At 42.5% G+C, this 25,224-nt stretch overlaps 1 protein-coding gene across 1 annotated transcript in view; it reads right to left on the bottom strand.

Moving 5' to 3' along the window:
* Positions 1-433: 433 nt before the first annotated feature.
* LOC138405623 (NACHT, LRR and PYD domains-containing protein 5-like) overlaps positions 434-25,224 on the bottom strand; it is a 224,199-nt gene continuing 199,408 nt past the window's right edge. Inside the window, exons 22-28 of the mRNA XM_069515397.1 lie at positions 19,118-19,291; positions 15,839-16,012; positions 12,806-12,979; positions 9,771-9,944; positions 6,742-6,915; positions 2,860-3,033; positions 434-1,785 (exon numbers count right to left, since the gene is read on the bottom strand). Of these exons, the coding sequence (XP_069371498.1) occupies positions 1,764-1,785; positions 2,860-3,033; positions 6,742-6,915; positions 9,771-9,944; positions 12,806-12,979; positions 15,839-16,012; positions 19,118-19,291 (1,066 nt within the window). The 3' untranslated portion in view covers positions 434-1,763. The remainder of the gene's footprint in view (positions 1,786-2,859; positions 3,034-6,741; positions 6,916-9,770; positions 9,945-12,805; positions 12,980-15,838; positions 16,013-19,117; positions 19,292-25,224) is intronic.

Genomic DNA, 25,224 nt, shown 5'->3' with positions numbered 1-25,224 from the left:
GTGTCCTCAGAGACAGTGTGTCCTCAGAGTTAGTGTGTCTGTTGTGATGAAAACTAAGTTTCACTCGTGGTCCAAAAGTCCAAAATTTCAGTCGAATAAAAAGCAGCAGAGTTTATTGTCGACAAAAAACCAGAGAGCATTCAGTAGCGAGCCGGAGCTTCAGCAGAGAAGAACTCTGCCTAACAGTAGTGTGGTGTTGTCTTATAAACCCTTTAGAGACCAAACCTGTCAGCTTTTCATTGGTTATCATCATTTCGGGGCCACACGTGTCAGTAGGTCATTGGTCAATTTTCTAGCTCTGGAAATTTCCACTGGGCATGTTGGGATCTTACACTAACTTTGCTTATTCTTGACACCATTATCTTTTGCTTAATCAGCTTAGTATTTTTTAAAAGATATTGTGCTTACATTTGACACCATTATGTTACAATTCGGTCAGTTTGTCTTTTTTAAAAGATTAATATTTCTTCACACAAGTTATACAATCACCTCATACTGCTTGTTACACACAGAATATATGGTTTGATTCGTAATTACATTCACAAACTTATTGTAATCAGTAGTAAATCATGTTTCAATCACACCTTAGTTTGTAGTGCAGATTCTTAAAGGTATACAGTGACATTCATAAGTGACATGGTTTAATGGCCAAAAATTATACTACATGTCCTCAGAGTCCGTGCAGACAGTGTGTGTCCTCAGAGACAGTGTGTGTCCTCAGTGTGTGTCCTCAGTGTGTGTCCTCAGAGACAGTGCAGACAGACACCACATCCTGGGATTCAAAGGTTTCTCATCAAGAGGCGTCTTCACTTCACGTCCCCTCGTCTTTAGTAAACAACAGATTCAGATCTCGTGGCTCTGAATTATTTTTTTCATTCACCCGATATTTTATCGCGGTCACGTAATATATATTTTACCAGATGCCAACAGGGGGCGCTGTAACTTTCACAGTGACACAACCCCAGATGTTGTCCCAGCTGTTCTTCTGCATTTAGCAGCTGGAACTGAGTGTCTTTGATTCTGGATCATGTTGGTTCTCCTCTGATCTTTATCAGAACCTGTTTGGTCCTCGTTGTAAAACCCTTTCATGTAACACTGATTCATGTCATTTGTAAATCAAACAAACACGCAGAGCCACAAACAGACATTGAAGAAAAAAGGAGATTTGCACCTGAAGCATTTTCCAAACTCAAACTACAGCAAACTGAATTCATACGATGAAATTCATGTGTCTGACTCAAAGTGATTTAAATGGGTTTCACTTTGTGTCCTGCCCTTGCAGAAAGGGGGGAAATGTGGTTATACACACATGAACATATACTGAGGGACAAAGGTGGACAATGATAAAGACAGACTTAGATACACTAGATGTGACTCTGTATAGAGGGTTTATATATTCTGCTGGGTGTCATTTCAATAAACACATTCTTCGTGTGAATAAACACAATCCATAACGAGGGACAAGATTTTGGGGCAAGAAGGTTCGTGGTTTGAATCCCGGTTCAGATGCGGTGTCTCTGTGTGCAGTTTGCATGTTCTCCCCGTGTTTTCTCCAGGTGCTCCGGCTTCATCTCACAGTCCAAACACATGCAGATGAGGGGTTGGGTGAATTGGAGACTACACACAAGCTGCTGCTGCTTCAGCCTCTGGATCATCAGGACACAGCTCAGCCTCCGTCCACACACACTGTCCTCTTCACACTGTCCTCTTCACACTGTCCTCTTCACACTGTCCTCTTCACACTGTCCTCTTCACACTCACCTTTACAAAGATCCTGTCCTCCATCTGTTGAGAGAAGAAGACATCAGTGTTAACAGAGACTCACTTCATCAGCTGTGAGTCAGTGATGCAGCACATCCAGTATAAAGAGCAGCAGGGACTTCAGTCCTGTTCAGAGGTGGAGCAGCTTCCTCTCTGCTTCATGTTCACGTGTTGGAATGAACACGCTAAGAGCTGCACACACTTTGACCATCACGTGTGTTTCCTCTGCATGTGAAAGTGCAGAGTGGACACTTGAGAGGTGGATTTCCTGCTGTTACAGGTGAAGACATGTTTCACTGTGTGTTGATGAACATGTGCTTCTGACAAACTGTCAGTGGACAGATGAGACAGATGGACAGATGAGACAGATGGACAGAGGAGACAGATGGACAGATGAGACAGATGGACCTCAGCAGAGCTTCTGCTCTGTAGAGACAGCTCATGGTTACCATGGTGATGATGCTTCTCTGAGGCTTCAGTCACACTGATCTCAGAGCTGTGACAAAGAGCCAACTGATCAGTTGTTCACTGATGAAGTGAGAGAACAAAGTGTCTCAGATCAGATGAAGACGTCTCTGCTCATCATGTGAGGCTGTCAGCTGTGGTCCAGCTTCACTTCCTGTTCACATGAAAACAACAACAACTGTCGTCTTCACATCAATCAAACGATCACAACCGGCTTCTGGCTCGTCTGATTGGCCGACTGTTGTCTCTCTGTGTTTCTGTCCAATCCTGAAGTCTGTCATCGTTGTCCTCTCACAGCTTCACTGAGGAAACACTGAGGCCTGAACTACGAGGACACTTCAACATGTCCACACAACAGTGTAGTTACTTTGCTCAGTGGACGGAGCTTTTAAACAGGTTGATCTCCAACTTCACCTGCTCCGGAGCATGTTAGCCGTCCATCATCAGTTACCATGGTGATTTACCCTGATGAGAAGTGAACGAGCTTCGTAGGACTGAAAAAACTAAACCTGAAGTTAACCTGATAACCACAAATCCTGCTTCTGGTCCAGACCCTGGATCCTCACTGATACTGACTGTGTTTAGTAAAATACTGATGAAAGCAGCGTGGACTGACTCCAACCATCTACTGACCTCAGAGTCTCCAGTGGACAGGTTGGACTCTGTAGAAGACCACACAGCTCCTTCACTCCTGAGTCCTGCAGCTCGTTGTATCTCAGATCCAGTTCTCTCAGATGAGAGGGGTTTGACCTCAGAGCTGAAGCCAGAGAAGAACAGCTGATCTCTGACAGACTGCAGCTCCTCAACCTGAAGAAAGAATAAAACTTAACTGTAAATGAATCTGAGTTCATGTGTGAAAATAACAGATATTCATGTCAGCACAGACTCATAACATGGAAGATAAATATGAAATCAGACATGTTGGACTAAAGACGAGTCCTGATTCAGTAACAACAGATTATTTGGACCCGGTCTCTGTCCTGCAGATCAGTTTATGAAATCCAGAACTAAACACAGATGAGTTTTAACAAGTAGCTGAATATTTAAAATGTCCCAGATTAATGAATGAATGGATTCAAGTTATGTCTGAAGAGGAATTATGTTCAATGAGTATTAAATGAAGCGTTCGGGCATAGCTTCACTTGACAACAAATGACGTCATGAGGTCAAAGGGCAAACTCCGCTAGGGTACGCTCGTTTACATTCCCCGGGCGGTCCGGGGGTTTACGTTACCACTATATAGTCTATGCATAATATGTCAATGATCTCCGGCTATGGCCATGATCCAAACCTGTGACTCTCTCTCTCTCTCTTTATGTTATGACGGCCCATTAAGTACATTTACAGGTATTTTCTTTATCTAATATATTTTATTTTATTGGATTGTTTATTAAAAACAAAGGGGGGGTTCTACCTTATGTTGATTCTCTATCAGATAATTGAATCACTAGTTTAATAGACTGATTATAGCTCAAATACTTTTCTATTAAAGAGACAGTGGCTGAGACCAAGAGTGAGATCTCAGAAAAAGCTTGGAAGCTTTGGGAGTCTTGTGTTTTTCTTTAGAGAATGACACTGAGGATAATGGGGAGGTTGGGGTTGATGTGTTCATTGTTTGAGTTAGTGTGTCCTCAGTGTGTGTCCTCAGAGACAGTGTATGTCCTTAGTGTGTGTCCTCAGAGACAGTGTGTCCTCAGAGTTAGTGTGTCTGTTGTGATGAAAACTAAGTTTCACTCGTGGTCCAAAAGTCCAAAATTTCAGTCGAATAAAAAGCAGCAGAGTTTATTGTCGACAAAAAACCAGAGAGCATTCAGTAGCGAGCCGGAGCTTCAGCAGAGAAGAACTCTGCCTAACAGTAGTGTGGTGTTGTCTTATAAACCCTTTAGAGACCAAACCTGTCAGCTTTTCATTGGTTATCATCATTTCGGGGCCACACGTGTCAGTAGGTCATTGGTCAATTTTCTAGCTCTGGAAATTTCCACTGGGCATGTTGGGATCTTACACTAACTTTGCTTATTCTTGACACCATTATCTTTTGCTTAATCAGCTTAGTATTTTTTAAAAGATATTGTGCTTACATTTGACACCATTATGTTACAATTCGGTCAGTTTGTCTTTTTTAAAAGATTAATATTTCTTCACACAAGTTATACAATCACCTCATACTGCTTGTTACACACAGAATATATGGTTTGATTCGTAATTACATTCACAAACTTATTGTAATCAGTAGTAAATCATGTTTCAATCACACCTTAGTTTGTAGTGCAGATTCTTAAAGGTATACAGTGACATTCATAAGTGACATGGTTTAATGGCCAAAAATTATACTACATGTCCTCAGAGTCCGTGCAGACAGTGTGTGTCCTCAGAGACAGTGTGTGTCCTCAGTGTGTGTCCTCAGTGTGTGTCCTCAGAGACAGTGCAGACAGACACCACATCCTGGGATTCAAAGGTTTCTCATCAAGAGGCGTCTTCACTTCACGTCCCCTCGTCTTTAGTAAACAACAGATTCAGATCTCGTGGCTCTGAATTATTTTTTTCATTCACCCGATATTTTATCGCGGTCACGTAATATATATTTTACCAGATGCCAACAGGGGGCGCTGTAACTTTCACAGTGACACAACCCCAGATGTTGTCCCAGCTGTTCTTCTGCATTTAGCAGCTGGAACTGAGTGTCTTTGATTCTGGATCATGTTGGTTCTCCTCTGATCTTTATCAGAACCTGTTTGGTCCTCGTTGTAAAACCCTTTCATGTAACACTGATTCATGTCATTTGTAAATCAAACAAACACGCAGAGCCACAAACAGACATTGAAGAAAAAAGGAGATTTGCACCTGAAGCATTTTCCAAACTCAAACTACAGCAAACTGAATTCATACGATGAAATTCATGTGTCTGACTCAAAGTGATTTAAATGGGTTTCACTTTGTGTCCTGCCCTTGCAGAAAGGGGGGAAATGTGGTTATACACACATGAACATATACTGAGGGACAAAGGTGGACAATGATAAAGACAGACTTAGATACACTAGATGTGACTCTGTATAGAGGGTTTATATATTCTGCTGGGTGTCATTTCAATAAACACATTCTTCGTGTGAATAAACACAATCCATAACGAGGGACAAGATTTTGGGGCAAGAAGGTTCGTGGTTTGAATCCCGGTTCAGATGCGGTGTCTCTGTGTGCAGTTTGCATGTTCTCCCCGTGTTTTCTCCAGGTGCTCCGGCTTCATCTCACAGTCCAAACACATGCAGATGAGGGGTTGGGTGAATTGGAGACTACACACAAGCTGCTGCTGCTTCAGCCTCTGGATCATCAGGACACAGCTCAGCCTCCGTCCACACACACTGTCCTCTTCACACTGTCCTCTTCACACTGTCCTCTTCACACTGTCCTCTTCACACTCACCTATATGAAGATTTCTTCCTCCATCTGTTGAGAGAAGAAGACATCAGTGTTTACAGAGACTCACTTCATCAGCTGTGAGTCAGTGATGCAGCACATCCAGTATAAAGAGCAGCAGGGACTTCAGTCCTGTTCAGAGGTGGAGCAGCTTCCTCTCTGCTTCATGTTCACGTGTTGGAATGAACACGCTAAGAGCTGCACACACTTTGACCATCACGTGTGTTTCCTCTGCATGTGAAAGTGCAGAGTGGACACTTGAGAGGTGGATTTCCTGCTGTTACAGGTGAAGACATGTTTCACTGTGTGTTGATGAACATGTGCTTCTGACAAACTGTCAGTGGACAGATGAGACAGATGGACAGATGAGACAGATGGACAGAGGAGACAGATGGACAGATGAGACAGATGGACCTCAGCAGAGCTTCTGCTCTGTAGAGACAGCTCATGGTTACCATGGTGATGATGCTTCTCTGAGGCTTCAGTCACACTGATCTCAGAGCTGTGACAAAGAGCCAACTGATCAGTTGTTCACTGATGAAGTGAGAGAACAAAGTGTCTCAGATCAGATGAAGACGTCTCTGCTCATCATGTGAGGCTGTCAGCTGTGGTCCAGCTTCACTTCCTGTTCACATGAAAACAACAACAACTGTCGTCTTCACATCAATCAAACGATCACAACCGGCTTCTGGCTCGTCTGATTGGCCGACTGTTGTCTCTCTGTGTTTCTGTCCAATCCTGAAGTCTGTCATCGTTGTCCTCTCACAGCTTCACTGAGGAAACACTGAGGCCTGAACTACGAGGACACTTCAACATGTCCACACAACAGTGTAGTTACTTTGCTCAGTGGACGGAGCTTTTAAACAGGTTGATCTCCAACTTCACCTGCTCCGGAGCATGTTAGCCGTCCATCATCAGTTACCATGGTGATTTACCCTGATGAGAAGTGAACGAGCTTCGTAGGACTGAAAAAACTAAACCTGAAGTTAACCTGATAACCACAAATCCTGCTTCTGGTCCAGACCCTGGATCCTCACTGATACTGACTGTGTTTAGTAAAATACTGATGAAAGCAGCGTGGACTGACTCCAACCATCTACTGACCTCAGAGTCTCCAGTGGACAGGTTGGACTCTGTAGAAGACCACACAGCTCCTTCACTCCTGAGTCCTGCAGCTCGTTGTATCTCAGATCCAGTTCTCTCAGATGAGAGGGGTTTGACCTCAGAGCTGAAGCCAGAGAAGAACAGCTGATCTCTGACAGACTGCAGCCCTTCAACCTGAAGAAAGAATAAAACTTAACTGTAAATGAATCTGAGTTCATGTGTGAAAATAACAGATATTCATGTCAGCACAGACTCATAACATGGAAGATAAATATGAAATCAGACATGTTGGACTAAAGACGAGTCCTGATTCAGTAACAACAGATTATTTGGACCCGGTCTCTGTCCTGCAGATCAGTTTATGAAATCCAGAACTAAACACAGATGAGTTTTAACAAGTAGCTGAATATTTAAAATGTCCCAGATTAATGAATGAATGGATTCAAGTTATGTCTGAAGAGGAATTATGTTCAATGAGTATTAAATGAAGCGTTCGGGCATAGCTTCACTTGACAACAAATGACGTCATGAGGTCAAAGGGCAAACTCCGCTAGGGTACGCTCGTTTACATTCCCCGGGCGGTCCGGGGGTTTACGTTACCACTATATAGTCTATGCATAATATGTCAATGATCTCCGGCTATGGCCATGATCCAAACCTGTGACTCTCTCTCTCTCTCTTTATGTTATGACGGCCCATTAAGTACATTTACAGGTATTTTCTTTATCTAATATATTTTATTTTATTGGATTGTTTATTAAAAACAAAGGGGGGGTTCTACCTTATGTTGATTCTCTATCAGATAATTGAATCACTAGTTTAATAGACTGATTATAGCTCAAATACTTTTCTATTAAAGAGACAGTGGCTGAGACCAAGAGTGAGATCTCAGAAAAAGCTTGGAAGCTTTGGGAGTCTTGTGTTTTTCTTTAGAGAATGACACTGAGGATAATGGGGAGGTTGGGGTTGATGTGTTCATTGTTTGTGTTGAAGGTTTTATCTGTATTCACTTGGTCATGTTTGAACGTACTAAGGTCGACTAGAGTTACACAGCTAACTCAGATACATCACAAAAGGTATAAAATGATCCTTCACATTTTCTTCTTCCATAAACTCTGATGGCAACACCTGCTCCCTCAACTTCAGGGAGAAACGGCTGCCACATGAATCTAATCAGCTGGAATGTTCGGGGACTTAACCATCCAATCAAACGTCATCAAGTATTCTCTCATCTCTTACACCTTAAAGTCAACATTGCATTTCTTCAACAAACTCAGCTACAAATAGAGATCACCCGAAAATGAAGAAAGATTGTGTTGGACAAATGTTCCAGTCTAAATTCAACAGTAAAGCTAGGGGTACTGCTATTTTGATTCATAAATCAGCTCCATTGATTGTCTCCCATGTAGTAGCTGACCCAAATGGCCGTTATGTAATTGTAACTGGCTCTTTATTTAACGCCCTTTACTCTTAGCTAATGTATACGCCCCCAACTGGGACGATAGTGATTCTTTCAGAAACGTTCTTCACTCATTACCTGGTATTAACACTCACTCATTATTACTTGGGGAGACATGAATACTATCATGGACCCTACACTTGACCGCTCTTCCACAAGACCGTCACCACTCTCAAAGTCTGCTCTGGTTCTGCAGTCGTATCTGGAGACCGATGGGGTCGTTGACGCACGGCCACTTCTTTATCCATCAGACAATACTGGTTTTTCTCTCCTGTACATCAAACATACTCGTGCATCCATGACTTTTTGGTTGATAAAAAGTGATTATCTCAGGTAAAAGCATGCACGTATAATAGTATTGTAATATCTGATCATAGCCCTCTGGTGTTAGAGCTCAGCTTTCCTCATCAAAATTCTATTTGCTCATGGAGGCTTAACCCTCTCCTGCTATCTGATGCAGGATTTCTTCCAGTACATCTCCAAACAGATGGACCTTGTTCTAAACACAATAACAGAGGACATGTGGCAGTCTGTCCTCCATAGAGTACGTTCTTCCTCCATCTGTGCCAGACATGGACTCCTACAATTGAAGGTTCTACATGGCTTCATTTGTCAAAGGAAACATGAGCAAAGATTGATCCAGGGTTAGAGCCCTTATGCAACAGATGTAAGGCAGACACAGGTTCCCTCATTCATACTTTTTGGACTTGTCCAAATCTTCACAATTATTGGACGTCTATATTTGAGACATTCTCTGAGGTGTTTGGACTCAATTTAACCCCTCCCCCTTTGATTGCAATTTCTGGAGGAGTTTCTGAAGACGCTCTCCTTCCCAAACATTACTCCAATGCTATTGCTTTCGCCTCCCTAATTGCTCGGAGACTTTCTCCTTGTGAAATGGAAGCAGGAGGCCTCTCCCACTCATGTGCTATGGACTCCAGAACTTCTGAAGTTTTTACATCTGGAGAAAATAAGGTGGACGTTAGGTGGTTCAACAGGTACATTGGATAAGACGTGGCAACCATTTCTAGCACACATGAAGACGCTAAAGCTGTGTACCCTTCTGTGACTGATTTGTGTTTGAACCAAGGTGTAAAACATTTGACATGGAGACAGCTGTGATTGACATACATGTCTTCCTCTTTACTGGATTGTATGGACATTTGCTCATTATCATTTGTTGTTGTTTTGCCTGAAGTTTTTCTTGTGAAAGTTGACATTTGACTTCATTTCATGTTATTGTTTATCCTTTTGTTTTGTTTGTTCATCTTTTTATTTACAGATATTATTGTCACTATTACTATTGTTTTGTTTGTTTGTTTCTATTTGTTGTGTATGAGATGTTTTTTGTTTTCGGGGGGAGGGACATGTAGAGGGGAGGGGACGAAGATGCAACAGGCACACCTCTGTATTAGCATTTAGCACTTACTGGATTACAAAGCTGCTGTATGTTGTTGATAAAAAAGAAAAGAAAATAATTAAAAAAATAATACAATGAGTATTAAATGAGATGAACTGTGTATAAATGCTGTGTTATAGATATGAGATCTACAAAAGTCAGTGAACTGACCTCAGAGTCTCCAGTGGACAGGTTGGACTCTGTAGAAGACCACACAGTTCCTTCACTCCTGAGTCCTGCAGCTTGTTTCCACTCAGATCCAGTTTTCTCAGATGAGAGGGGTTTGACCTCAGAGCAGAAGCCAGAGAAGAACAACTGATCTCTGACAGTCTGCAGCTCCACAACCTGAAGAAAGAATAAAACTTAACTGTAAATGAATCTGAGTTCATGTGTGAAAATAACAGATATTCATGTCAGCACAGACTCATAACATGGAAGAGAAATATGAAATCAGACATGTTGGACTAAAGACGAGTCCTGATTCAGTAACAATAGATTATTTGGACCCGGTCTCTGTCCTGCAGATCAGTTTATGAAATCCAGAACTAAACACAGATGAGTTTTAACAAGTAGCTGAATATTTAAAATGTCCCAGATTAATGAATGAATGGATTCAAGTTATGTCTGAAGAGGAATTATGTTCAATGAGTATTAAATGAAGCGTTCGGGCATAGCTTCACTTGACAACAAATGACGTCATGAGGTCAAAGGGCAAACTCCGCTAGGGTACGCTCGTTTACATTCCCCGGGCGGTCCGGGGGTTTACGTTACCACTATATAGTCTATGCATAATATGTCAATGATCTCCGGCTATGGCCATGATCCAAACCTGTGACTCTCTCTCTCTCTCTTTATGTTGTGACGGCCCATTAAGTACATTTGCAGGTATTTTCTTTATCTAATATATTTTATCTTATTGGATTGTTTATTAAAAACAAAGGGGGGGGGGGGTTCTACCTTATGTTGATCCTCTATCAGATAATTGAATCACTAGTTTAATAGACTGATTATAGCTCAAATACTTTTCTATCAAAGAGACAGTGGCTGAGACCAAGAGTGTGATCTCAGAAAAAGCTTGGAAGCTTTGGGAGTCTTGTGTTTTTCTTTAGAGAATGACACTGAGGATAATGGGGAGGTTGGGGTTGATGTGTTCATTGTTTGTGTTGAAGGTTTTATCTGTATTCACTTGGTCATGTTTGAACGTACTAAGGTCGACTAGAGTTACACAGCTAACTCAGATACATCACAAAAGGTATAAAATGATCCTTCACATTTTCTTCTTCCATAAACTCTGATGGCAACACCTGCTCCCTCAACTTCAGGGAGAAACGGCTGCCACATGAATCTAATCAGCTGGAATGTTCGGGGACTTAACCATCCAATCAAACGTCATCAAGTATTCTCTCATCTCTTACACCTTAAAGTCAACATTGCATTTCTTCAACAAACTCAGCTAAAAATAGAGATCACCCAAAATGAAGAAAGATTGTGTTGGACAAATGTTCCAGTCTAAATTCAACAGTAAAGCTAGGGGTACTGCTATTTTGATTCATAAATCAGCTCCATTGATTGTCTCCCATGTAGTAGCTGACCCAAATGGCCGTTATGTAATTGTAACTGGCTCTTTATTTAACGCCCTTTACTCTTAGCTAATGTATACGCCCCCAACTGGGACGATAGTGATTCTTTCAGAAACGTTCTTCACTCATTACCTGGTATTAACACTCACTCATTATTACTTGGGGAGACATGAATACTATCATGGACCCTACACTTGACCGCTCTTCCACAAGACCGTCACCACTCTCAAAGTCTGCTCTGGTTCTGCAGTCGTATCTGGAGACCGATGGGGTCGTTGACGCACGGCCACTTCTTTATCCATCAGACAACACTGGTTCTTCTCTCCTGTACATCAAACATACTCGTGCATCCATGACTTTTTGGTTGATAAAAAGTGATTATCTCAGGTAAAAGCATGCACGTATAATAGTATTGTAATATCTGATCATAGCCCTCTGGTGTTAGAGCTCAGCTTTCCTCATCAAAATTCTATTTACTCATGGAGGCTTAACCCTCTCCTGCTATCTGATGCAGGATTTCTCCAGTACATCTCCAAACAGATGGACCTTGTTCTAAACACAATAACAGAGGACATGTGGCAGTCTGTCCTCCATAGAGTACGTTGTTCCTCCATCTGTGCCAGACATGGACTCCTACAATTGAAGGTTCTACATGGCTTCATTTGTCAAAGGAAACATGAGCAAAGATTGATCCAGGGTTAGAGCCCTTATGCAACAGATGTAAAGCAGACACAGGCTCCCTCATTCATACTTTTTGGACTTGTCCAAATCTTCACAATTATTGGACGTCTATATTTGAGACATTCTCTGAGGTGTTTGGACTCAATTTAACCCCTCCCCCTTTGATTGCAATTTCTGGAGGAGTTTCTGAAGACGCTCTCCTTCCCAAACATTACTCCAATGCTATTGCTTTCGCCTCCCTAATTGCTCGGAGACTTCTCCTTGTGAAATGGAAGCAGGAGGCCTCTCCCACTCATGTGCTATGGACTCCAGAACTTCTGAAGTTTTTACATCTGGAGAAAATAAGGTGGACGTTAGGTGGTTCAACAGGTACATTGGATAAGACGTGGCAACCATTTCTAGCACACATGAAGACGCTAAAGCTGAGTACCCTTCTGTGACTGATTTGTGTTTGAACCAAGGTGTAAAACATTTGACATGGAGACAGCTGTGATTGACATACATGTCTTCCTCTTTACTGGATTGTATGGACATTTGCTCATTATCATTTGTTGTTGTTTTGCCTGAAGTTTTTCTTGTGAAAGTTGACATTTGACTTCATTTCATGTTATTGTTTATCCTTTTGTTTTGTTTGTTCATCTTTTTATTTAGAGATATTATTGTCACTATTACTATTGTTTTGTTTGTTTGTTTCTATTTGTTGTGTATGAGATGTTTTTTGTTTTCGGGGGGAGGGACATGTAGAGGGGAGGGGACGAAGATGCAACAGACACACCTCTGTATTAGCATTTAGCACTTACTGGATTACAAAGCTGCTGTATGTTGTTGATAAAAAAGAAAAGAAAATAATTAAAAAAATAATACAATGAGTATTAAATGAGATGAACTGTGTATAAATGCTGTGTTATAGATATGAGATCTACAAAAGTCAGTCAGTGAACTGACCTCAGAGTCTCCAGTGGACAGGTTGGACTCTGTAGAAGACCACACAGCTCCTTCACTCCTGAGTCCTGCAGCTCGTTGTAGCTCAGATCCAGTTTTCTCAGATGAGAGGGGTTTGACCTCAGAGCTGAAGCCAGAGAAGAACAGCTGATCTCTGACAGTCTGCAGCGATACAACCTGAAGAAAGAATAAAACTTAACTGTAAATGAATCTGAGTTCATGTGTGAAAATAACAGATATTCATGTCAGCACAGACTCATAACATGGAAGATAAATATGAAATCAGACATGTTGGACTAAAGACGAGTCCTGATTCAGTAACAATAGATTATTTGGACTCGGTCTCTGTCCTGCAGATCAGTTTATGAAATCCAGAACTAAACACAGATGAGTTTTAACAAGTAGCTGAATATTTAAAATGTCCCAGATTAATGAATGAATGGATTCAAGTTATGTCTGAAGAGGAATTATGTTCAATGAGTATTAAATGAAGCGTTCGGGCATAGCTTCACTTGACAACAAATGACGTCATGAGGTCAAAGGGCAAACTCCGCTAGGGTACGCTCGTTTACATTCCCCGGGCGGTCCGGGGGTTTACGTTACCACTATATAGTCTATGCATAATATGTCAATGATCTCCGGCTATGGCCATGATCCAAACCTGTGACTCTCTCTCTCTCTCTTTATGTTGTGACGGCCCATTAAGTACATTTGCAGGTATTTTCTTTATCTAATATATTTTATTTTATTGGATTGTTTATTAAAAACAAAGGGGGGGGTTCTACCTTATGTTGATCCTCTATCAGATAATTGAATCACTAGTTTAATAGACTGATTATAGCTCAAATACTTTTCTATCAAAGAGACAGTGGCTGAGACCAAGAGTGTGATCTCAGAAAAAGCTTGGAAGCTTTGGGAGTCTTGTGTCTTTCTTTAGAGAATGACACTGAGGATAATGGGGAGGTTGGGGTTGATGTGTTCATTGTTTGTGCTGAAGGTTTTATCTGTACTTACTTGGTCATGTTTGAACGTACTAAGGTCGACTAGAGTTACACAGCTAACTCAGATACATCACAAAAGGTATAAAATGATCCTTCACATTTTCTTCTTCCATAAACTCTGATGGCAACACCTGCTCCCTCAACTTCAGGGAGAAACGGCTGCCACATGAATCTAATCAGCTGGAATGTTTGGGGACTTAACCATCCAATCAAACGTCATCAAGTATTCTCTCATCTCTTACACCTTAAAGTCAACATTGCATTTCTTCAACAAACTCAGCTACAAATAGAGATCACCCGAAAATGAAGAAAGATTGTGTTGGACAAATGTTCCAGTCTAAATTCAACAGTAAAGCTAGGGGTACTGCTATTTTGATTCATAAATCAGCTCCATTGATTGTCTCCCATGTAGTAGCTGACCCAAATGGCCGTTATGTAATTGTAACTGGCTCTTTATTTAACGCCCTTTACTCTTAGCTAATGTATACGCCCCCAACTGGGACGATAGTGATTCTTTCAGAAACGTTCTTCACTCATTACCTGGTATTAACACTCACTCATTATTACTTGGGGAGACATGAATACTATCATGGACCCTACACTTGACCGCTCTTCCACAAGACCGTCACCACTCTCAAAGTCTGCTCTGGTTCTGCAGTCGTATCTGGAGACCGATGGGGTCGTTGACGCACGGCCACTTCTTTATCCATCAGACAACACTGGTTTTTCTCTCCTGTACATCAAACATACTCGTGCATCCATGACTTTTTGGTTGATAAAAAGTGATTATCTCAGGTAAAAGCATGCACGTATAATAGTATTGTAATATCTGATCATAGCCCTCTGGTGTTAGAGCTCAGCTTTCCTCATCAAAATTCTATTTACTCATGGAGGCTTAACCCTCTCCTGCTATCTGATGAAGGGTTTCTCCAGTACATCTCCAAACAGATGGACCTTGTTCTAAACACAATAACAGAGGACATGTGGCAGTCTGTCCTTCATAGAGTACGTTCTTCCTCCATCTGTGCCAGACATGGACTCCTACAATTGAAGGTTCTACATGGCTTCATTTGTCAAAGGAAACATGAGCAAAGATTGATCCAGGGTTAGAGCCCTTATGCAACAGATGTAAGGCAGACACAGGTTCCCTCATTCATACTTTTTGGACTTGTCCAAATCTTCACAATTATTGGACGTCTATATTTGAGACATTCTCTGAGGTGCTTGGACTCAATTTAACCCCTCCCCCTTTGATTGCAATTTCTGGAGGAGTTTCTGAAGACGTTCTCCTTCCCAAACATTACTCCAATGCTATTGCTTTCGCCTCCCTAATTGCTCGGAGATTTCTCCTTGTGAAATGGAAGCAGGAGGCCTCTCCCACTCATGTGCTATGGACTCCAGAACTTCTGAAGTTTTTACATCTGGAGAAAATAAGGTGGACGTTAGGTGGTTCAACAGGTACATTGGATAAGACGTGGCAACCATTTCTAGCACACATGAAGACGCTAAAGCTGTGTACCCTTCTGTGACTGATTTGTGTTTGAACCAAGGTGTAAAACATTTGACATGGAGACAGCTGTGATTGACATATATGTCTTCCTCTTTACTGGATTGTATGGACATTTGCTCATTATTATTTGTTGTTGTTTTGCCTGAAGTTTTTCTTGTGAAAGTTGACATTTGACTTCATTTCATGTTATTGTTTATCCTTTTGTTTTGTTTGTTCATCTTTTTATTTAGAGATATTATTGTCACTATTACTATTGTTTCGTTTGTTTGTTTCTATTTGTTGTGTATGAGATGATTTTTGTTTTCGGGGGGAGGGACATGTAGAGGGGAGGGGACGAAAATGCAAGAGACACACCTCTGTATTAGCATTTAGCACTTACTGGATTACAAAGCTGCTGTATGTTGTTGATAAAAAAGGGAAATAAAATAATTTAAAAAATAATACAATGAGTATTAAATGAGATGAACTGTGTATAAATGCTGTGTTATAGATATGAGATCTACAAAAGTCAGTCAGTGACCTGACCTCAGAGTCTCCAGTGGACAGGTTGGACTCTGTAGAAGACCACACAGCTCCTTCACTCCTGAGTCCTGCAGCTTGTTGTTACTCAGATCCAGTTTTCTCAGATGAGAGGGGTTTGACCTCAGAGCTGAAGCCAGAGAAGAACAGCTGATCTCTGACAGTCTGCAGCTCCACAACCTGAAGAAAGAATAAAACTTAACTGTAAATGAATCTGAGTTCATGTGTGAAAATAACAGATATTCATGTCAGCACAGACTCATAACATGGAAGATAAATATGAAATCAGACACGTTGGACTAAAGACGAGTCCTGATTCAGTAACAATAGATTATTTGGACCCGGTCTCTGTCCTGCAGATCAGTTTATGAAATCCAGAACTAAACACAGATGAGTTTTAACAAGTAGCTGAATATTTAAAATGTCACAGATTAATGAATGAATGGATTCAAGTTATGTCTGAAGAGGAATTATGTTCAATGAGTATTAAATGAAGCGTTCGGGCATAGCTTCACTTGACAACAAATGACGTCATGAGGTCAAAGGGCAAACTCCGCTAGGGTACGCTCGTTTACATTCCCCGGGCAGTCCGGGGGTTTACGTTACCACTATATAGTCTATGCATAATATGTCAATGATCTCCGGCTATGGCCATGATCCAAACCTGTGACTCTCTCTCTCTCTTTATGTTGTGACGGCCCATTAAGTACATTTGCAGGTATTTTCTTTATCTAATATATTTTATTTTATTGGATTGTTTATTAAAAACAAAGGGGGGGGGGTTCTACCTCATGTTGATTCTCTATCAGATAATTGAATCACTAGTTTAATAGACTGATTATAGCTCAAATACTTTTCTATTAAAGAGACAGTGGCTGAGACCAAGAGTGTGATCTCAGAAAAAGCTTGGAAGCTTTGGGAGTCTTGTGTCTTTCTTTAGAGAATGACACTGAGGATAATGGGGAGGTTGGGGTTGATGTGTTCATTGTTTGTGTTGAAGGTTTTATCTGTATTCACTTGGTCATGTTTGAACGTACTAAGGTCGACTAGAGTTACACAGCTAACTCAGATACATCACAAAAGGTATAAAATGATCCTTCACATTTTCTTCTTCCATAAACTCTGATGGCAACACCTGCTCCCTCAACTTCAGGGAGAAACGGCTGCCACATGAATCTAATCAGCTGGAATGTTCGGGGACTTAACCATCCAATCAAACGTCATCAAGTATTCTCTCCTCTCTTACACCTTAAAGTCAACATTGCATTTCTTCAACAAACTCAGCTAAAAATAGAGATCACCCGAAAATGAAGAAAGATTGTGTTGGACAAATGTTCCAGTCTAAATTCAACAGTAAAGCTAGGGGTACTGCTATTTTGATTCATAAATCAGCTCCATTGATTGTCTCCCATGTAGTAGCTGACCCAAATTAAAAAAATAATGAAGCCTAGAACCAGGTATGGACAGGCCTCTGACACAGGAGTCGTTCCCTGGACCTCAGGATGCTCTGACTATGTACAACTATGAATGAACTACATGACGATGTCTAAACAAACACACAAGCACAGCCTGGACTCATCTCACATTCATCATTAATTACTCTTAAATACAAACTACATCCTGCGGAAAAGCAAGACAAGACTAATTCAAATGGAATGAATCTAAATGTGTTCACGTTGGTACTAAAAAATATATCTACTGCTATTCTAACATGGCCACAGACTCCTGTGTCAGAGGCCTGTCCATACCTGGTTCTAGGCTTCATTACTTTTTTAATTGTTAATTTTTTGGTTCTGGTAACCTGCCCGAAGCCTCCAGCCTCCAGCAGGAGCCCCTGTGACCTGGACGGGACACCGCTGTTAGCATTAGCCGCTCAGCGGGGCCTGTTCAGGAAGCAGGCGGGAGCTTTTATTTTCCATATCAGGATGCCCCAGGAAATCGGTAAAGAGTCTCCAGTTGGTCCAAAATGCTGCAGCACGAGTGCTGACAGGAACTAGAAGGAGAGATCATATTACTCCTGTCTTGGCTTCTCTACACTGACTCCCTGTAAGATTCAGAATAGATTTCAAAATCCTGCTCCTCACATTTAAAGCTCTTAACAATCAAGCTCTTCATATCTCAAAGAGCTGATAACACCATATTATCCAAAGAGATCACTTCATTCACAAAACACAGGCTCTCTTGTGGTTCTAGAGTCAGTAAGAGCAGAACAGGAGGTAGAACCTCCAGCTACCAGGCTCCTCTCCTGTGGAACCAGCTCCCACTCTGGGTTCAGGAGGCAGACACCATCTCAGCATTAAAGTTAAACTAAAACGTTCCTCTTTGATAAAGTCTATAGTTCTGGATCAGGTCCTGACCCATCACTTAGTTAAGCTGCTATAGGTCTAGACTGCTGGGGGAACTCCCATCATGCACTGAGCACCTCTCCACTTCTCTCTGTCTCTCTGCCCCCCCACATTCATTCATTTATTTATTTTAATACATGTCAATGACTGTTTCACTTTGTCCTCCCATAGTCTCTCTCTCTCTTTTTCTCTCTCATCTCAGATATCTCTGACCCCTGAACCTCAGGACAACAACTTTTACTATTACTAATTACAATATCTCAGTAATTCATTATGATATCAAATGTGTCTGTCATCAATAATAATTAATAGTCTTTACACTGTTGTTCACATTTTAACAAGTCAGATCTGATGCCTGATGGTGCTCAAGTGTCCCCGGTCTTTCTCGCCCCCCCTCTCCCCTACTTCCCCCTCCCCACTATCCCTCTCTCTCCTCTCCTCCCCCCATTTTCTTTGCTCACCCCAACCGGTGGAGGCAGATGTCTCCACATTGAGTCTGGTTCTAGAGGCTTCTCTCTGTTAATGAGGGAGTTTTTCCTCCACAGTCTCAAAGTGCTGCTCATTGTGGGAACTGTTGGGTTTCTCTAGATTTAATATGATGTTGAGGTCTTCACCTTCTATGTACAGTGCCTTGAGATATGTATATTATGATTTGGCGCTATACAAATAAAATTGAACTAAATTGAATTGAGTTGTTGTGTATGATAAGATTTTTGTTTTCGGGGGGAGGGACATGTAGAGGGGAGGGGACGAAAATGCAACAGACACACCTCTGTATTAGCATTTAGCACTTACTGGATTACAAAGCTGCTGTATGTTGTTGATAAAAAAGGAAATAAGATTATAAATAAAATAATACAATGAGTATTAAATGAGATGAACTGTGTATAAATGCTGTGTTATAGATATGAGATCTACAAAAGTCAGTCAGTGAACTGACCTCAGAGTCTCCAGTGGACAGGTTGGACTCTGTAGAAGACCACACAGCTCCTTCACTCCTGAGTCCTGCAGCTCGTTGTTACTCAGATCCAGTTCTCTCAGATGAGAGGGGTTTGACCTCAGAGCTGAAGCCAGAGAAGAACAGCTGATCTCTGACAGTCTGCAGTCCTCCAACCTGAAGAAAGAATAAAACTTAACTGTAAATGAATCTGAGTTCATGTGTGAAAATAACAGATATTCATGTCAGCACAGACTCATAACATGGAAGATAAATATGAAATCAGACATGTTGGACTAAAGACGAGTCCTGATTCAGTAACAATAGATTATTTGGACACGGAGACTCAACCTGGATAAAGAAATGTGAATGTTTGAATGTGTCCTCCTGTTATTGTGGATCGTCATCATGTCAACACAGACTCTCAACATGCTGCTGACCTCAGTCCAGTCTGTGACCTGAAGATAAATATCACATCAGACATGTTGGACCATTGTTTCATTCATCACCTTCTTCTCTGTGTGTTTGGTCACTGAGTAGGTTTGTGTCATTAAACACTGTTTAAAGTAGAGATGGCTCCTGACAGTCACTTCCTGTTTGGTTCTATACTCATCAACTGTCCAACGTGCTTCAATAAGAACGTGTCTTATTGTTGAGAGCCTGAGGAGGACGAGTGCTCGGTCTCTGTCCACATGTTACTCACTGACACTTTATCAATGGAGTTGGACTGATGAGGTGGACGTGACTGACAGGCTGGGTGAGGGACAGATGACTGAGGGACAGTGAGCAGAGCAGAACTGAGACAGTTCAATTTAAATAAATGACCAAATAAGAAAGAACTTTAGAAAAGTGAACATTCAAGGATTTAAGGACCTGACCTCAGAGTCTCCAGTCGACAGGTTGGACTCTCCAGTCCAGCACACAGCAGCTTCACTACTGAGTCCTGCAGGTCATTGAAGCTCAGATCCAGTTCTCTCAGATGTGAGGGGTCTGACTTCAGAGCTGAGGCCACGACTTCACAGTGAATCTCTGAGAGTTCACAACCAACGAGTCTGTAATTAAAGAAAATATCAAATGTGTTAGAATAAAATCAGAAAACACAACATTCATACAAAACGTGATCATGTGACCCTCACCCTGGTTAATCCACTTTCTGCCTCTTGAACATTTGATCTTAAAAACACCTCAAGAGAATCCTTTCAGATTTGGTACAAGCGTTCATTCAGACTAACAGATGACCTCATTAGATTCAGGTGGTCAAAGGTCAGAGGTCAAGGACTTGAACATGACACCTCAAGTCTGTCTTTAGAGAACTTCTTCACATTTTGACCATTGGACTCAAAGATCAACTGATTAGATTTCAGTGGTCGAAGGTCAAAGGTTACAGTGACCTCATATTATTGTGAATGCAACATGTCAGTGACCTGCAGGGACTGACTCTGCACTGGTTGGTGGTGGTGCACAGACACAGGATGAGAATTCTAGTTTGAAGAAAGAATAAACTGTTCATGTTTAAAACTTTTCAACTAAGTTCACGTTCATTTGTTCTGTTTTTTATTGGGATGAGTTAGACGACAGTTTTTAATCGATGGTGTCGGATCATGAATCCAGATCTTCACTTTAACACGGAGTCCTGCAGTTCACGGTCTCTGAGCACAAAATGTTGACGAGTCATGTTTCATGTTTAAATGTAGCCTCAGAAACTCTGGAGTGAATCAAACAGACTGAGTTCATCTTTCACCAGCTTCAAGAAAACTTCTAGAACATACTGGATATACAACAATGAGATGAGAATGTATATATACCATATGTACACATGTACTATTGTATACATATATTATACACACACACACTACATGTCTTTGGTTTGTGGATGAAGCTGGAGAACCCAGAGAAAACCCTGCAGACAGGAGGAGAACCTCCTCCTCACAGAGAGGCTGCACTAACAGTGTTGACCACTACAACACCATGCTGCCCACAAGAAGGAGAATCATTGAACACTGTGTGTGTTTGACTCATCTACACTGATTCAACATGGTATTGATCATGTCTGGACTCACAGAGCCTTCCTGCAGTTCCTCACAGCTGGGATCAGTCTCCGTCGACCCTGGTTTGATGTGTTGAACTTCTTCAGGTCCAACTCATCCAGAACCTCCTCTGACATCTGCAGCATGTAGGCCAGAGCTGAGCAGTGGATCTCAGAGAGTTCCTCCTCTGATTTGTTCTCTGATGTCAGGAACTGTTGCATCTGCTGATGTACTGAGTGGTCGTTCATCTCAGTCAGACAGTGGAAGATGTTGATGCTTCTGTCAGGAGAAATGTTATCACTCTGCATCTTCTTCAGGTTGTTGATGATTCTCTGGATGATCTTTGGATTGTTCTCTGTCCGACCCAGCAGGCCTCCTAAGACTCTCTGGATGATGTTTGGATTGTTCTCTGTCCGACCCAGCCAGCCTCCTAAGACTCTCTGGTTGGACTCCAGACTGAGGCCGTGAAGGAAGCGAACAAACAGATCCAGATGACCATTTTTACTGGTGAGGGATTTCTCCATGGTTCTCTTCAGGAGATCATCCAGGTAGAATGTACCATCTGTGTTCCCATATGTTCCCAAGAAGTTGTTGAGTTCTTCTGAGTTCCTCTCGGTGTAACAGTGGAACATGTAGACTGCAGCCAGAAACTCCTGAACGCTCAGATGAACAAAGCAGTAGACTGATTTCTGGAAGATCACACACTCTCTTCTGAAGATCTCAGTACAAACTCCTGAGTACACCGAGGCCTCTGTGACATTAAGACCACACTGCTCCAGGTCTTCTTTGTAGAACATGATGTTTCCTTCCTCCAGATGTTTAAGCGCCAGCCTCCCAAGCTTCAGAAGAACGTCCCTGTCAGCCTCCGTCAGCTGCTGTGGACTCGTCTCATGTCCTCCACCGTACTTGTTGTTCTTCCTCTTTGTCTGAACCAGCAGGAAGTGTGAGTACAGGTCCGTCAGGGTCTTGGGCAGCTCTCCTCTCTGGTCTGTGGTCAACATGTGCTCCAGAACTGTAGCACTGATCCAGCAGAAGACTGGGATTTGACACATGATGTGGAGGCTCCTGGACGTCTTGATGTGTGAGATGATTCTGCTGCTCAGCTCCTCATCACTGAATCTCCTCCTGAAGTACTCCTCCTTCTGGGCGTCAGTGAAGCCTCGTACTTCTGTCACCCTGTCAACACATGTAGGAGGGATCTGATTGGCCGCCGCAGGTCGGGAGGTTATCCAGACGAGAGCCGAGGGAAGCAGATTCCCCTGGATGAGGTTTGTCAGCAGCACGTTGACCGATGACCTCTGTGTGACCTCAGACACGACCTCCCTGTGGTTGAAGTCCAGAGAAAGTCTGCTTTCATCCAGGCCGTCAAAGATGATCACAGGTTTACAGACAGCGAGCGTCTCTGCCGTGAGCTTCTGTAATGTTGGATGGAAAACACGGAGCAGCGTGAGAAGACTGTGCTGCTCGTCTTTCACCAGGTTCAGCTCCCTGAACGAAAGCACAACCAGCAGACCCACATCTTGGTTTTCTAAACCCTCTGCCCAGTCCAGAGTGAACTTCTGCACCGAGAAGGTTTTTCCAACGCCAGCGACGCCGTTGGTCAGGACGACTCTGATGCTGCTCTGCTGGTCAGTGGAGGCTTTAAAGATGTCGTGGCACTTGATGGGAGTGTCGTGGAGGCTCTTCCTCTTGGAAGCCGTCTCAAGCTGCATCACCTCATGTTCAGTATTGACCTCTTCACTCTGTCCCTCTGTGATGTAGAGCTCAGTGTAGATCCTGTTGAGGAGGGTTCTACTTCCTGTTTCCTCAGTTCCTTCAGTCACATGTTCACATCTCCTCCTCAGACTGATCTTATGTTGGTCTAAAACCTCCTGCAGACCCCGATCTGCTGAAAGACAAGAAACAATGTGAGACTAAAGACAGAGAATCTGAGAATCTGCTGATTGTTTTCATCAGATACAGAAAAACTAGAGAAATCAAAGCTTTTGAACTTTGTGCTTTTATAACCAAGTGAAATGTTGATGCTGTATGAAGGAACAAAATCAAACATGTGCTGTTGTCAGAAGTGAAGACATCAGCAGACACATGTACAGTGCTGCTCTGACCGGCTGTCTGAGCTCCAGCTCCTCTTCTGGATCTTTGTCCACACTGGGGACAGGAGGAGTCTCCTGAAGAACCAGACTGGTCCCAGTATGAGGTGATGCACTGTCTGCAGAACCAGTGTCCACAGCTGGTGGAGACTGGATCCTTCAGGACGTCCTGACACGAAGCACAGCGGGACGACTGCTCCTCCTCAGAAACATGACTCCTCCTCCTCTTTCTGTGAAGACATGTCCTGATAAGTCAAATGTCACAGTCACAGGTCGTCATCACTTCTGTCAAGGAGGTTTTGTTTCCACCCTGTATGTTTGTGTGTTGGTTGGTTGGTTCGTTAGTGGGATTATAAAAACCACTGAACAGATCACCAGTAAACTTGGTGAAGGATGTGTTCTGTGAACCAGATGTTCAGAGGACTGATGTTTATGAGTGAAATGGATCTAGTGAATTTCAAAGTGGTTTCATCAGGAGCGTGTTGGGCCTTGGTGGAGGTCTGAGCTCTTTGAGGGATTCTGAGAGATTAGTCACCAATTTCAATGAAGCTGTGTCCTAATGCAGGGGCCACACTAGAGGAAACTACATCCTCTTCAGATCAGTTCACAGTAGAAACAGTCTCTTACTTTGTGTCTGAGGGTCCAGGTTCATTACTGAAGTTTGGAGGCTCATGTCTGGACCGGTCACTCTTCAGAGACACACAGCTGAACTCTGGAGACTCTGCTCTCAGTCTGTGGTCCTCACCTCTGCAAACACAAACATGTTTTCATTCAGAACTCATCATTCACTGATTCATTCTCTGAGGATTCAGTTTGGAGGTTCACATGTTTGTAGCAGGTCTCTTACTTTGTGTGTGAGGGTCCAGGTTCATTACTGAAGTCTGGAGGCTGATCTCTGGAGCGCCTCCTCTTCAGAGACACACAGCTGAACTCTGGAGACTCGGCTCTGTCCTCTTCCTCCACATAAACACTCATCTTCAGTCTGAGAGGAAAAACCCTGTGATGTCAAACACACAATGAAGCCAGGTGCATAGATTCAGTGTTTCTTCAAATATAACAAATGAACTAGACGATTGTCTAGAGCGGCACTTTGGCAGGGCGGCCAAATGTGAAGAGCTGAGGAACGTGTCAATCAAGCTGCAGCCGCCTCCTTCACTGCCTCCCGCCCCCAGCTCTCAAGAGCCAGTGGTCCATTCAATTTAACTTTATTTAACTCGATCAGAGATTGTCCTCAAATCCATTGACAGGATACTGCAGCATGTCTAAACAACCGAGATCATGTGGTCAGGAACATAAGAAGACTGTTGAAGTTCATTGTTAAATATATTGATCCCTGCAGTGTTGTGCTCCTTCATATTTGTTCTCGACGCTGAACTGAACAGACGTGAGCAGCGTTCACTCTTGCTCTTGGTTTCCTCATCATCGTATAGACCAGGGGTGAGGAACCTTTTTCACATCAAGGGCCATTTCAATTTGTATAAAGTCCTCCGAGGGCCACACTATTATGAACACATCCCTAGGGACGCAAAAAGAGACGGGACAAAAGTCTGTAAGCTCTGTGTCACTCATGAGCTGCATGTCTTCACATGTCAGCCTCACCTGAGGGGAGGTGAGGCTGGAGCTGTTTCTCTGGTGAGGCCTCTGATGCTACGAGGGACTCCTTCACAAACTCTCCTTCCACACGAGGCTTCAGCTTCGTGGTTATTAATTCACTCACCACAAAACTTGCACGTGTAATATTCTCTGTCAGTCTGTGGTCGTGTGAAAGCTGCTTGTTGAGGTTAGCATGACTCAGCTGTAATGGTGCTGGAGATTTCCACACACACACACAGTCAGAGTGCTGTGCTCTAGCACCAGTCTTCAAACTAATGCTCTAATTCTCCTGGTTCAACTATGGTGGGGCTGACCCGTAAGAATCATGTGTGTCTGTTTGTGTCTTTGAGAAATGTTTAAACACACAAACTGATGGACGGACGGGTTCAGCCATTTTGTC

This window comes from Paralichthys olivaceus, chromosome 2, assembly GCF_024713975.1.
Source record: "Paralichthys olivaceus isolate ysfri-2021 chromosome 2, ASM2471397v2, whole genome shotgun sequence".
NCBI classification, from domain to species: domain Eukaryota; kingdom Metazoa; phylum Chordata; class Actinopteri; order Pleuronectiformes; family Paralichthyidae; genus Paralichthys; species Paralichthys olivaceus.
The sequence above is the reverse complement of the archived record's forward strand: the minus strand, read 5'-3'. Positions and strand labels throughout refer to the sequence as shown.